This window comes from Postia placenta (assembly GCF_002117355.1).
Source record: "Postia placenta MAD-698-R-SB12 unplaced genomic scaffold POSPLAscaffold_13, whole genome shotgun sequence".
NCBI classification, from domain to species: domain Eukaryota; kingdom Fungi; phylum Basidiomycota; class Agaricomycetes; order Polyporales; family Adustoporiaceae; genus Rhodonia; species Rhodonia placenta.
Genome location: NW_020169844.1, coordinates 268,242 through 280,927, shown reverse-complemented (window position 1 = coordinate 280,927; position 12,686 = coordinate 268,242). Strand labels below are relative to the sequence as shown.

The 12,686-nt window shown below is 62.3% G+C and overlaps 6 protein-coding genes across 6 annotated transcripts; 2 read left to right on the top strand and 4 right to left on the bottom strand.

The window, feature by feature from the left end:
• Positions 1-269: 269 nt before the first annotated feature.
• Positions 270-2,581, bottom strand: POSPLADRAFT_1075735 (hypothetical protein; the record flags this gene model as incomplete). Its single annotated transcript, XM_024482848.1, has 7 exons — positions 270-684; positions 751-972; positions 1,080-1,251; positions 1,320-1,602; positions 1,659-2,131; positions 2,189-2,492; positions 2,551-2,581. The coding sequence occupies 7 exons, from the start codon at positions 2,579-2,581 to the stop codon at positions 571-573; spliced, it is 1,599 nt and encodes a 532-aa protein (XP_024335603.1). The 3' UTR covers positions 270-570.
• A 39-nt stretch (positions 2,582-2,620) lies between these two features.
• Positions 2,621-3,393, bottom strand: POSPLADRAFT_1059903 (hypothetical protein; the record flags this gene model as incomplete). The annotated part of the gene is made up of 4 exons (XM_024481202.1): positions 2,621-2,812; positions 2,883-3,053; positions 3,108-3,245; positions 3,304-3,393. 4 exons carry the CDS (start codon positions 3,391-3,393, stop codon positions 2,621-2,623), a joined length of 591 nt encoding a protein of 196 aa, XP_024335602.1.
• A 494-nt stretch (positions 3,394-3,887) lies between these two features.
• POSPLADRAFT_1075734 (hypothetical protein) lies at positions 3,888-5,346 on the top strand (the record flags this gene model as incomplete). Its single annotated transcript, XM_024482847.1, has 3 exons — positions 3,888-4,655; positions 4,713-5,209; positions 5,267-5,346. The coding sequence occupies 2 exons, from the start codon at positions 3,888-3,890 to the stop codon at positions 4,956-4,958; spliced, it is 1,014 nt and encodes a 337-aa protein (XP_024335601.1). The 3' UTR covers positions 4,959-5,209; positions 5,267-5,346.
• A 162-nt stretch (positions 5,347-5,508) lies between these two features.
• POSPLADRAFT_1059901 (hypothetical protein) lies at positions 5,509-5,766 on the top strand (the record flags this gene model as incomplete). The annotated part of the gene is made up of 2 exons (XM_024481201.1): positions 5,509-5,615; positions 5,667-5,766. The coding sequence occupies 2 exons, from the start codon at positions 5,509-5,511 to the stop codon at positions 5,764-5,766; spliced, it is 207 nt and encodes a 68-aa protein (XP_024335600.1).
• A 405-nt stretch (positions 5,767-6,171) lies between these two features.
• On the bottom strand, positions 6,172-8,159 carry POSPLADRAFT_1049000 (hypothetical protein; the record flags this gene model as incomplete). The annotated part of the gene is made up of 8 exons (XM_024479645.1): positions 6,172-6,425; positions 6,500-6,917; positions 7,046-7,202; positions 7,252-7,327; positions 7,380-7,438; positions 7,650-7,810; positions 7,867-7,932; positions 7,983-8,159. The coding sequence occupies 8 exons, from the start codon at positions 8,157-8,159 to the stop codon at positions 6,172-6,174; spliced, it is 1,368 nt and encodes a 455-aa protein (XP_024335599.1).
• A 2,630-nt stretch (positions 8,160-10,789) lies between these two features.
• On the bottom strand, positions 10,790-12,105 carry POSPLADRAFT_1035905 (hypothetical protein; the record flags this gene model as incomplete). The annotated part of the gene is made up of 2 exons (XM_024477113.1): positions 10,790-11,605; positions 11,668-12,105. The coding sequence occupies 2 exons, from the start codon at positions 12,103-12,105 to the stop codon at positions 10,790-10,792; spliced, it is 1,254 nt and encodes a 417-aa protein (XP_024335598.1).
• Between the last annotated feature and the right edge of the window lie 581 nt (positions 12,106-12,686).

Sequence of the window (12,686 nt, the reverse complement as noted above, 5' to 3'; positions counted from 1 at the left end):
TGAGAGGGCGGCAGACGTTGTATCTTCTTCCATGTCCGAGTCACACTTGTTTGCGACATAGCCGCGGCACTGCTAAAAGCGACAGTAGAAAGAAAAAACAGCGTGTAGTCGTGTTGGCAGGAACCGATGCGTTGACGTCCTCTACACGATGCAGGAGATGCTCCTGGACTTGATTTCAAGGGGTGTAGAGGATTTACAGTTGGCGGAGGCCAGTAGGTTGCCGTTGCCGTCAAATCATTCATATAGCTGGCGAGACATGTCGTGATATTGCGCACACTATAGCACTCTTTCTTCATAATGCCTCGATAACGATAGTTCATCCAACGGTAATCATAACCACAACAACAGATGTGAATGCGAAAATGCACCAACGCCTACACAGCGGCAACGTGCGGAAGCTCGCCCGCACGCCATACAGCAGGGCGCGCAGTGTGGCGCGCAAGGTGCAAAAAGAAAACGAGGGCATCGCGCACTCCGGACCATTGACGTCGACTCCGGACGCAGGCCTGCGGCGGCGGTCTGGAGGCTTTTAGTGTGCGCCATGAAACGGGGTCCCGGATGCGCGCGCGTTCAGAACGCGCCAAAAATGCTCTCGAGCGGCGGACTCGGAAAGCACGCGGACAGGTCCTCCCCCACCGCGCCAGCAGGCGCCTCCCGCGGCACAGGCACCACCCCCCAGAGCGACTATGCATGCGTATGCGTGAGCAACGACGTTCTCGCACGCGCAGACTGACATGAATATGGACGTACATGTCTTCTCGGTCTCGCATCGTCGTCCTCGTCCTCGTCCTCGTCCGGCGCCCCAAACGCGAACGCGAACGGGTGCACCCTGACGGCGGCGGCCCAGTCGACGCGCGCGGCTTCAGCTTCGGGCGCGAGGAAGCAGTTGCGCCGCTCCTCCTTGTACGCGGCGATGAGCCCCCTTCTGATGAGGCCGAGGAGCCGGTAGTGGTCGGCCAGGACGGCCATTCCCTGCAAAGGCAAGGGCACGTCAGCAACAGCATCAGCGGCGCACACAAACATGCGCCTGCCCACACAAGCGCAGTGGACCGCGAGCGCGTAAACGAACGCAAACGCACCCGCTCCTCCATCGTCGGCGCGCGCGTGCCGTGCACTTTCGCGAGCAGCTTCGCGATGTTGATTTTGTGGGTGGTCACCGGGGCCATGGGGTCGAGCACAAAGGCAGGCGGGGTCGCGCACAAAGACAGGCGGGGTCGCGCACAAAGGCAGACGGAGGCGGGGTGGGTGGCGCTGCAGAGGCAGCAGGGTGAGGGGTGGGAGAATGCCAACGACCAGCCGCCCCCGCGCTTTATGCGCACGAGCACGGCCCTTCGCCACTCTGGGGCACGCGCAGAGCGTGTTCGACCACGGTGAAGGTGGATCTGGATCTGCGAACATCGCAGAGCGTCGGACAACCAGCCACATACAGGAACCCAGCGAGAGGCAGCCGGTGGCCCGGGGATGCGTCGTTGGCACGCGTTTTTGCACCCAATGTGGCTACAGTGTCGGTGCGCGCCGCCACACGCAGCGGACTCCGCTCCGACGCCTGCCTGGCGGCCAGCGTACGTGTAGCCTCCACCCGCGCTCCAGATGCGAACGAATCTGTCGGTCGTGCGCAAGAGAGTGGCGCGTGCAGAGGGCAATCGCGTTCAACGGACATGGACCGGCGCGGGCGCATGGGCGTTCGCTGATGCCACGGTCTGCGCGCACGAACGGGGCGGGGATCCCGTCCATAGAAACGCGTCCATCAGATACCGACCCGACGAGCAGCGCGGCGCTGCCCGCACCCGATGGCACCGATCCAGCTCGGACCTGCCGCAGCCGAGGGGGACGAGGGGGAGGCGGGCGGGGGTCAAAGGTAGGCTGCACTCTCCACATCAAAACAAAGCAGGAGACCAGATCCCGAGACAACCCGCCCGCGCATAGCGCCGTGCAACTGTCGCCGACGGGAGACCCTGGAGGGCGCATACGCAGCATGGACGCGTACCACAGCGGAGGCCGGACAGCAATACGCGAACCACCGACCGTCGACCGTCGGCCGCTCATGCTCGGCGCCTCTGTGCGCAAAGGGTACCGTACGCCCGAGATGCTGAGTGGCTCCCGCCGGGTTAGCGCGGGCTGCAGGCTGAGTCTGTAGATCCATGGATTGCAAGTTGCAGAGAATGCGCAGTGGGGCGTGTGTGCGCACGTTGAACGTTCAGGAGGGGGCGCGCTGAGGAGGGCCGCACTCTCAACCCACACAAAGGAGGAGATCAGATCCCGAGACAACCCGCCTGCGCATAGCACCGTGCGACTGCCGATGACAGGGTAGGAGGGATGGAAGACGCGGAATAGCGCGTACACAGGATGTGCACGTACCACCACAGCGGAGGCCGGACAGGAATACGACAACCACCGACCGTTCATATTTGGCGCCCCTTCCCGCAAGGGGTACTGTGCGCCCGAGATGCGGAGATCGAGATGCTGGGTGGCCCCCGCCAGATAAGCGTCGACTGCAGATCCACGGATCGCAAGTGGCAGGGCGTGTGTGCGCATGTTCAGCGGACGCACCGCGCAGGCACTGGGGCCAGTTGGGAGGCATGGTGTCGCGACCTGGCTCGACTGTGCGGCGGCCGCTGCATCAGAGCGTGCGCAGCGGGGCGCGTGCGGCACCGCGCAGGTCTGGCAGCGGGCGCACGCCGGACGGCGGCGCCCCAGCCTGGTGCGACTGTGCGGCGGCCGCAGCTTTGAGCCCTGGCGATAGGAAGGCACCGGACGCCTGTGCACATACGGGGGGGGAGAATCTGCAAGGGATTCGGGGGGACCGTGCGGGCTGCAAATTGATGTCGAGGATACGATCGAGATTGCCATACTGCATGACGCGTCGATGATTCACCGCGCACGTAGTCGAGCGACGGGGGCCATCCTCGGTGAGCTAACCGGTGAGCGTCGACGGGAGTGCGGTGGTGCATCTTGGAGGGCACGCCGGCGTCGCGGGCGATCTGAGCAGATGTAACGAACGAGGCAGGTATGAGCGGTGGTGCCGGCGGCGGGACGGACAGCTGACTGGCTGGCTAAGCAGCGCGACGTAAGATAGGCATAGGCCTCGCCGTGGGCTGCACTGGCACAGTCGCCGCGCCGCGGATGCAGCGATTGCGGGCGGAGATCTGGAGGGTGAATCCTGATAGATGCTGATACGCCGGCAAGGAGCCAGCGTGGGCAGAGGGGACATTTCGGGGTGCGGGTGGGCTGCAGGGAAGGCGGGCCTGTTCCCTTGCCGCAGGTTAGAGCTTATTAGGGTGGCAGAAGAGACACGACATGCACGTGTGTGTGGGCGTCGCACACGGGGATTGGCAGACCGAGTGCGGGTTCGGGTTCGTGGGGGGAAGGAGGTGCGGGTGCAGAGGCGGTCATGGGCGGCGTGGACGCGGATTGCAGACCGAGTAGCAGGATCGGGTTCGTGAGCGCAAGGGGATTCGGCTGCAGAGGCGTGCGGCACGGGGCAGAGAGTGTGCAGTGACCCTGGAAGATGGGAGGCGGGGATTGGACGAGGGAGACGCCCAGGAATATCCGCGGGGGGATGACGGCGGGGGCAGCGGTGGGCAGGGGCGAGGGCCATTTGGGCGCGGACCAGCTGGAGGCCGGGCGGGGCTGAGAAGGGCGCGGGACGGCGGGTGAGGAGCGGACGGCGGAAGGGGGGACGGCGATCGAGCGGATGGCGGAGGACGTGATGCGCTTCTCGGAGTGGAGCAGATAGAGAGATACTAGCCCTCTCTGCCGGGGCCGTGGCTGCGTCTGCCAGCCCTCTTCTACCCGGCCTCCTGTGCTGTCTGCTCTCCCTCCCTCCCACTGACAGTGCCAGTCCCAGACCCACAGCCACTGTCACAGCGAGAGCCTACCCCGCGGCCATGCCCACCGTGCCGCCCTCCTTCCTCTCCCTCGACGACGACGACCCGCTCTCCGGCCCCGCCCCCTTCTTCCGCCCCGCCGCCCACTTCGCCCTCCCCTCCGCCTCCGCGCCCACCCCCGACCCCGACCTCGACCACATCGTCCTCGTCCCGCCCGACCAGCACAACGCCGTCTCCGCCGCCAGCCCCTGCCCCCCCTCCCTTTCCGCCTCCGCCTCCATCACCCCCGCGCGCCCCCGCGACAAGCCCCGCCTCTCCCTCGCCGGCCTCGCCCTCCACTCGCCGTCCCCCATCGTCGGCACCCCCTTCGAGCTCTCCCCGCGCTTCGAGTACCCCTTCCCCGCCTCCGCGAGCGCGCACGGAGACCCCTACCCCTACGCCGCGCCCGCCTTCGCCGCCTCCGCGTCCCTCCCCAACCTCGGCGCGCTCCCCGGCCCCCGCGCGGGCACGGACGCCAAGGGCCTCTCGCCCGCGCACCCCAAGCTCCGCGTGCGCCTGCGCGACCGCGAGCCCCCCGTCCCGCCCAGCCTCGCGCGCAAGCGCCGCGGCACGGTGCTCGTCGCGGGCACGCCAGTGCGCCGCCGCGCCCCAGAGCGAGAGGGAGAGCGCGCCCCGAGCCCCGAGCGGCGGCGGAGCGACGACACGGCCGTGGGCGAGCCCAGCGATGGCAGCAGCGGAGAGCAGCGGGGCTGGACCGGAGACGGAGAGGAGCGCAAGCACCGTCTGGCACTGGCACGGCTGCCGGTGGAACTCAAAGTCACAGACACGGTGCGTCGCCCCCCTTCCCATCCCCCGTCCGCTCCGGAGCTGACCCCCGCCCCACAGAACTCGAGCCTAAAGCAGGAGGACCAGGAGGGCCTGCCACCGCCATCCGCGCCGATCGAGGTCATCGACCCGTCATCGACCATCATCCCGCTGTCGATCGACACATCGGATCGCGCGCATGCGCCGAAAGCGGACCCGCTGCACGTCACCGTCGCGCCCCCCGCCGAGCCGCCCCCGCCCGTCGTCGCCGTGCCTGGTTTCGGTTTCGCGTCCGGCGCGGCGGTCGTAGACGAGGGACCACCATGAGAGGCTCGTCGGGAACCCCGCACACTCGCTGCCGTCCGACCCTCTCTCGTTGTCCCGTCCTCGACCCCCGCTTCGCCTGCCGCCGCGCGCACCTTCTCTGCCCCGCCGTCCACCGTCCACACGAGATCGCGGCACCCACCCCGCACCTTCCCCGCTTTCTTCCTGTCTGGGGCCTCTGGTCTTTCGTTTCCTTACCTGCAGGGCGTCGTCACGTATCACACCATTCCGGGACCCTTCTCACCCTACCTCTCTCGTCCACACCCATCCCGCGTCCCTCCCCATCCCGATCCCTGCCCCTGCCTTCGATACCGCTCTCGCATTACGCACACGCACACGCACATACACACATACCTATATCTATACCTATACACATACACGCTTTCAATCCCACTCCCACTCACGCCCTTTGCATCGCGCTGCTCTCGTACTCTCGTACTCTCGTACTCTCGTACTCTCGTGCCCTCTCGTTCGCCCGCTCGCCACACATGTACAACGCTCCCGCCGCGCGCTCCGCATACACGAACGGATGCATCTACATGATATGACTGCCATGGTATATGACATGATGGCGGGTATACGCATCACATACAGCCGCTTGAGAGTCGGCGAGGACGGCGCGCGTGAGGGTTTGCCGGACCTACGCCCCAGCAAGTGTGAGTGAGTGAGTGAGTGTGAGTGTGAGACTGATCCTTGGAACGTGAGTCCCAGGCGAGAAGATGCGTTCGGGCCCGTGCAGCGTGCAGCCACGACCGCAACCGCGACCGCCCACGGCATGCTCGCTCACGTTGCTGCGTCGGCGCACGAGTAGGGGCATCCCTCTGCATTGTGCAATATACAATGCGCGTCGGAACCGCTCTAGTACTCGACGACAATGCCATTCGCGTGCGGGTATCGCTCTATGATACAAATCGATGGACTATACTATGCTCCTAAGCCTAAGCCTCGCTGTTCGTTATTGGTAGTCTATATAGATGCTGCTGTTCAGCCATCTCCAATCCAAAAAGCGCTTGCCCCCTCATCCAAATCAAAAAGGCTTGCCTCTCATCGCGTTCGTGCACACACCCCACACCCATACATCTCGCGTCGTCCAGCAGCGGCGCGCCGCCGCAGCTGGTTTTGTCCTGCGTGCCATCATCAGCCAAGCTGCCATACCACGGCGCGTCAAACGATCACTCACATGTATTCGTTCGTCCGTATCCTGCGCCCCGCGCGCTCAGTCCTCGTACGTCCACGTCTCGTACGGCAGCGGGAGCGCGACCGTCCACAGCACGCACGCCACGCCGATCAGGATGACATAGCACCCGTTCCCGCCGAGCCAGTTGCGCTCGAGCGACAGCGCAAACAGCGACGTCGCCGACGCCGGCCCCACCGCGCGCAGCAGCGCCGCCACCAGCTGCGCGATCCCGTTCGTCCCGCCCAGCGACCGCTTGTTCGGCGCGGACGACGTCACGAACATGATGATGCACCCTGCCGCACGCACGCACATCCTTTGCGTCAGCATGCGTATTCTCCGTTCAGCAGTGACAAAGCAGCACACGCACCGTACGCCATGTCCATCACCACCGACAGCATGAGCTGCACGAACACGACCGCCCACACCGTGCGGTCCACCACGCCGCCGGCGCCGCGCGCGAGCGCGTTCAGCACGGGGAACAGCGCGAACAGCGGGACGAACATCGCCATGCCGGCCATGAACACGCGCTTCGGGCCCCACCGGCGCACGATGCGCGCGAAGAACGCCGCCTGGAACACGCCGTTGAGCAGCCCGAACGCGCCGAGCACCGCGCCGATCGTCGCGGGCGACACGCCGAGCCCGCCGAGCGCGACGGGCGTCGAGAGGAAGAGCGGCTGCACCGCGCGGTACGCGATGTCGAGCAGCGCGAGCGCGCCGTAGTTCGCGACGGAGAGCAGCACCGGCCGGATGAGCAGCCGCCGCAGCTGTGTGGGCTCCTCGAGCGCCTCTTCGTGCAGGCATGGGTCGTCCGCGACCGCGATGGCGACGCGGACAGTCTTCTTGTGTTTGCGCCGTTGGACGGTCTGGGAAGAGCAGGTTAGTGGACCGCTTGCTGATAGCGCGCGAAACGCACCTCTTGGAGGAAGATCGCGGAGATGATAAAGGTGAACACGGAGAACGAGGCGGAGACGGCGCAGGGGAGGAAATAGGGGAATTGTTTCCAGAAGCGGCTGGTGAAGGTATTTGGCCATCTGGTGGCAGGTTTCGCTAGTTGTCCACCGATGAATGGCCTGGCGCGAGATGAGCGACGTAGACGAAGAGCTCAAGAGGACCACTTACCCCACTGTTGCTCCGGCAGACCACACGACGGGCATGAGAGCGAACCCTTGCGCCATATTTGTCGAGTCGGTCAGCTCTGCAAAGTAGATCAGCATCCGTTCCGGCATGCGCGCTGTTCCGTGACGCACCTCCCATCATGCTCTTGACCACCCCGATGTTTCCGTTGAGCGCGCCGACAATACACCGGCTAGATCATGACATCAATGCCGACGATCCCCCATGATATGAATAGTAGTATTCCGTGAAACCTCTTGCAACTGGCATCTGAGAGCTTCAGGACGCCAGAGGTCAGAGAACAGTTCAAGTTGTGCGCATTGCTCAAGCAAGTCCGGGTGTTCCCCGGAGAGAAGAGAGGCAGAGATTTCACGGGACACTGGATAAGATCCGCGGTGACGTACCTTGCAACGAGCTGCCAGAAAGTCTTAGAGAGACCGAAGAACACCATTGAGATGCACAGGCCCGCCATGCCGGTGAGCAGCACGGGCTTCCGGCCGATGTAGTCAGACACGCGGGACCATTGGAGGACGAACATGGCCTCTGTGAGGAAGAAGACGGATTCCTGATGCCGGACGTCAGTGCACGCGGTGGGGGTGGACGGGACGGACGGGTGCTCACGATCATGCCAGCATAGTACCCAACCTTCTTCTCGTCCCCACCGGTGATGTCAAGCTCACTGACGAGCTGAGAGACGGGTTCAGCACGACTACAGCGCGGAACAAGGCGGCACTTGCCTGGTTGATGAAGGGGTAGATACACAGGGACGTGATGGGCTCGGCGAGCTGCAGGAGGAGAAGGATGCCGATCTGCAGCTTGGGGAGGGGGGTCACGGGCTTGGGCTCGCGGGTCTGCTTTGCCTTGGAGAGCAGAGCGGTCTCCTCGTCGGGGGTGCCATTGCGAGTGCGGGCCATTCGCGGCGGGGGGTGGGGGAGCGGGAGTGGGGAGGAGGGCGTGGGCGACGAGCAGGGAGGTGGGGAGCGGACATGGTTTTATCTGCAGCGCTGTCGAATGTGTTTCTCGAAAGAGTCACGACTGGATCTTGAGATCACTGGCCCGTCCGCGCGTCCGAATGCAGACCGAGCGCGAGTCAGGCCCTCCCGGGAGCCAATCGCGGGGAGTGTCCGGCGTACAGACGGCGCTCCTCGACAGGCCTCGACGTCTCCCTCCTCTGCCCCTCCATGTGACGTCCGCAGCAGCCACAAAACCGCGTTCAGCTCGGTGGCATCACACACGTATAGGCAGCGATAGCGTCATTTGCATACGTCCTCTCCCACATGTGATCCGCTCCCCGATGATCATGAACACCACCACAAAGGCAGCTAGCCTGCTCAGCTCGGTGTGCGCTCGGTCGGGTGCATGGCCTCGCTGCATGCACAAAAAATCGCCTCAATGGAGACTTCGAAATTGGAGCTCAGGATCCTTGGGCGCCTGCGCAAACTCAGTGAATACGTACAAAATACGTATTCCCCTCCCATCTTCTGCCCCGCCCTGTGTCATGATATCTTGTCGGCTAAAGGTAGTATTCTTTCTTCGAATTCGCTGCACGCACTCCGGTCACACTTCTCCGCGCTGTACTTCCACCATGTCAGACAAAACGCCGTGCCCTCCAATGTAATTAGCCAATTCCAATGCAGTCACAAACCGACAAGAGTGCGAAGACCATAGTAGATGCGCCGCGCACGCTTGCACTCTTAAATTGAGTACACAACATGTCTGGCCTCTGAATGTTATGTTCAAGATGGCCCTCTATGGGCCGGAAACAAAACATTGCAATATACGCTCTTCTATCGCAATGGCATTGTGACGCAACGGAGTTTCTATATGACCTCAAATAGTTGGAATGGGCCTCGGAAGTGTCCGGCACACGAGTCTCGCGGCGCTCTGATAGAGTTCCCACTCGCATCCGATGTCCACATCCACAGTTCTCAAAAAAAAAACCCTGCATTCCAGAAGGACCAGAGAATGTCTCTCTGGAGCGAGCCAGGGGGCGGACCAAGGGGCCAGCTGAGCGACGTCGTGCGGTCACCAGAATTCCGCGACGTCTTTCTGTGTTTTTGTCCGATCTGCGACCCGCGAGACCGTCATTGGCAGCGAAAGAGACCCAAACGCATATCAGTGGCGCAGCAGCACGGAGCATTAGCGTTCGCACGCGAGAGAGGGAGCGAAGCTGTCAGAAGGGACGTCGTCGCCCCGGAGCCTGCGGAGGTTTTCGGCAGGTGTCTAGTATGCTCTTAGAAGACTAGGTTACCGACACCATGACCATAGCAGTGACAGTACTGTATGTAAGGCCAGCGTTGATGCCCTCGCTCCGTCCTTCCGATCGAGAAAACCAGGAGTCTGCAAATAGGAAATCATCCAGCCGCAAGGACTAATCTGCGTACCCCCGTGTCCATACCTATCATGAGGGAGATACTTTCGCGGACAGCTTTGACAGCGCGACAGCCCCGCCAACAAACACCTGATTCAAAATGCTGAAGGCACCATCAGCGATTGCAGGTCCGAGGACAGAAAAACAAAACATCTCTGAACAATAAACGTAACGCCGTCACCTGAGCCAGGGCGTACATAGCCCCCGTTCACTCCGTCCGGCGCGGCTGACCACTCGAGACGGCGTACCTCTCCAGTCGCTCATCACTTATGTCAAGATGATCACCCAGATTCGCGGGTGACCACTTAATAGACAGCATGCCGTAGCGATGAATGCGAGATCGCTATTGATAGCGGGATATCGATCAGCTCCCGAGGTACAAACGCGGTCGAGACGGGCAAATATCGCGCACCTTACGTTCGCCCCTTAGAGATGGCAGAGGACAGGTTTGGTATGGAGTCCCCCGCAGAGGAGGACGGGTCGGTGTGCGGCTGCCCCACGGCGGTAATGACTTCCGCGGCCCCGGCCCCGGTTCATGCGGCTGGCGAATGAAAGCCACCGCAACAGACGGCTCTCGGTCGCAAATTGGCGCGCCCGAGACCAGAGACCAGAGACAGCGTCAGCAGTCTCGCGGACACGTACCGACTCTGGCGTGCTGCTCAGCTCAAGTAAGACGAAGGTTACGCGGGGCCGTGCTCGTCGCGCGCAGACACACGGAAGGACGTCTATGGATAGGATTGTGGGGTATATAAAAGTTCATAAGCAGGCCGTCATAGGGTCGTGAGGAGGCTAATCATAATTGGGGTTTAATATCGGCAGCATACGAAGAAGTAAGGAGCCACACTAGCAGCGAGCAAAACACACGAGCGGACAGCTGACCAGGCAGCGAGAACGGGAGATGCGTAGATGGCGTCACCGGGAGCACATACCAGGCGAGCGGAGATGTGAAGACGTAGAGGCGCGAAGACGCAAAGAGCAGGAGCGGGAATGGGAGCGGGAGCAGAGCAATGCGAGATCTATGGGGGATATGGATGGTTGCTGATCATGAGTGGGTCCATTCGTCCGGCTGCAAGCACGCCATTAATGACCAGCACTCTAGGCGACATCCGACCGAGAACATACAGTGCGCGCGGGGCCTCGGGCCCCGCAAGATACGCCCGTCCGATTCTGGCATCATGCTCTCCCTAAGAGCAGACCACGGAGCCCCTTGCCTAGGCTCCGCACCTTCTCCTTCACCGCCCTGCCCCGCTTCCCGTCGTAGGCAAAGTCCCCGATGCTATCCGCCGAGCGGCAGCGCGCAAGCTCCGCCCGCATCTCCATCCCCGCCTCGCCGGCGCTCCCCCACGTCCATTCACATCCCGCTGCCGTGGCGGGGGGCAGGTCAAACGTGCGTCCGAACGGCACGTCAAGCGAGCACGTCTCGCGCGCGAGCTCGCACACCTGCGCGTGCAGCGACGGGAGGTCCATCTTGGGTATAATCGTGTCGGGTATACTGGGGCGCGCCATGTTCTTCCGGATCGCACTGTACAGCGGGCGCTGCGGGTGGCCGAGGGGGATGTGCGCGGCCTGGGGCTTCGGCCTCGGCTGCGGCGACGGCGACGGCGACGGATTTGGCGACGAGGACAGGACAATAGGTGTCGAGACGGGCGTACGAGTGGCGTCTATACATTTCGAGGACCCTTTGCATAGGGAGGCCGCCGATCGTTTGCGCAGGGATCGAGAAGAGTGCTGCCGAAGTATGCCTATCCTCTGCTTCCGCCGCAGCGTGCGCGGTGTCATTGTGTTCGAGACGGCGATAAGCGTACCGATGCCATTGCCGTCGCTGCATCTATTCTCTTTCTCATCCATGGTAGCCATATCGGTATCTTCATAAGCGGAGGACGTCGTGAGTGGCGTTGAGTCGTGCAGAGGTAGGGGTGGTGTTGGGCTGGCGATGCCTTGCTCAAGCATATCCACCAGCTCGCGCAGGAATGGTTCCAATTTAGAGTCCTAGCGAGCGAAATTGAAATGAGCATGACCAGCCTCGCTGACGTAGCAACCGGTTCCCATACCGTTGTCGTTGTAGCAACAATATCCTGAACGGAGTAGACCGCAGCAAGACGGTTGCGTCGCCTAATAGTCTTTGAGGACCTAGACGTCCGCCAGCGCGCAACATCCCCCGAATCGTCGAACAACACGCCTCGTTGCGCGGAAGCGCCGGCGCGGGGGCCAATCGGCGATATACGAACCTGCTTTACAGCCGTGCTCTTATGATCGATCCGTACCAGCTGGGCTTTCTGCGCCTCGCTCAGCAATTGGGGAGCGCTGATTCGTCGCCTGGGGCGGGTAGCTGTGATTGGGGTGTTCAAGGCATTGCAGACGCTCTGGCACCAAGGACAAGTGTAACCGAGAACGTTCGTAAAGTGACATTGTCTACATTCGAAATACTGGCCGTTGGGCTTGAGGCGAAGAAACGGGAGCGAGTCTGACTTCCTGAGCTGGTACCACATGCCGTGAGTTCGTGAGCTTGCGATCCTCAAACACCCGGCGCACCTGCTTCTTCCACTTATACTCCCTGCTAAGGTAACGGGGAGAAGATGACAAATCCTCGGTGATCAGCTGCATATCGTTGGGGCGCGGTTGTTAAATAGTTGTCGTGAACGTCGTCAAAGGTCGTAAGCAGCAGCGATGGTAGTCGGTGCGTCAGGGGATTGCAGGAGGAGCACCAAGAAATACCACGCAGATAAGGGTTATGGACACGAGGATGTCGTATAACACGCTGCGAAACGCCCTTTTCATGACACACTATGGGTGCACGGGCTGGTTTCGAATGAGACTGGCCGTTGAAACATGGGGCTCATAGTAACAGCAGCCTTAGGCGGAATCATGATCCGCTACAAGGAGGTTGTCGAAAGGTATTGACATGCATGCCAACCGCCGCGGCAGCTGCGAGAGCAACTCTGGTGAAACGGAATTGTGAAGTCATGAGGCTGTAGTCTAGAACCAAGCGAGATCTTGCACGCGGGATAGAAAGGTCGTGGTTGCAACGAGGAGAGAGGTACCACTTGATTGTGACAGACCGCGGACCGCG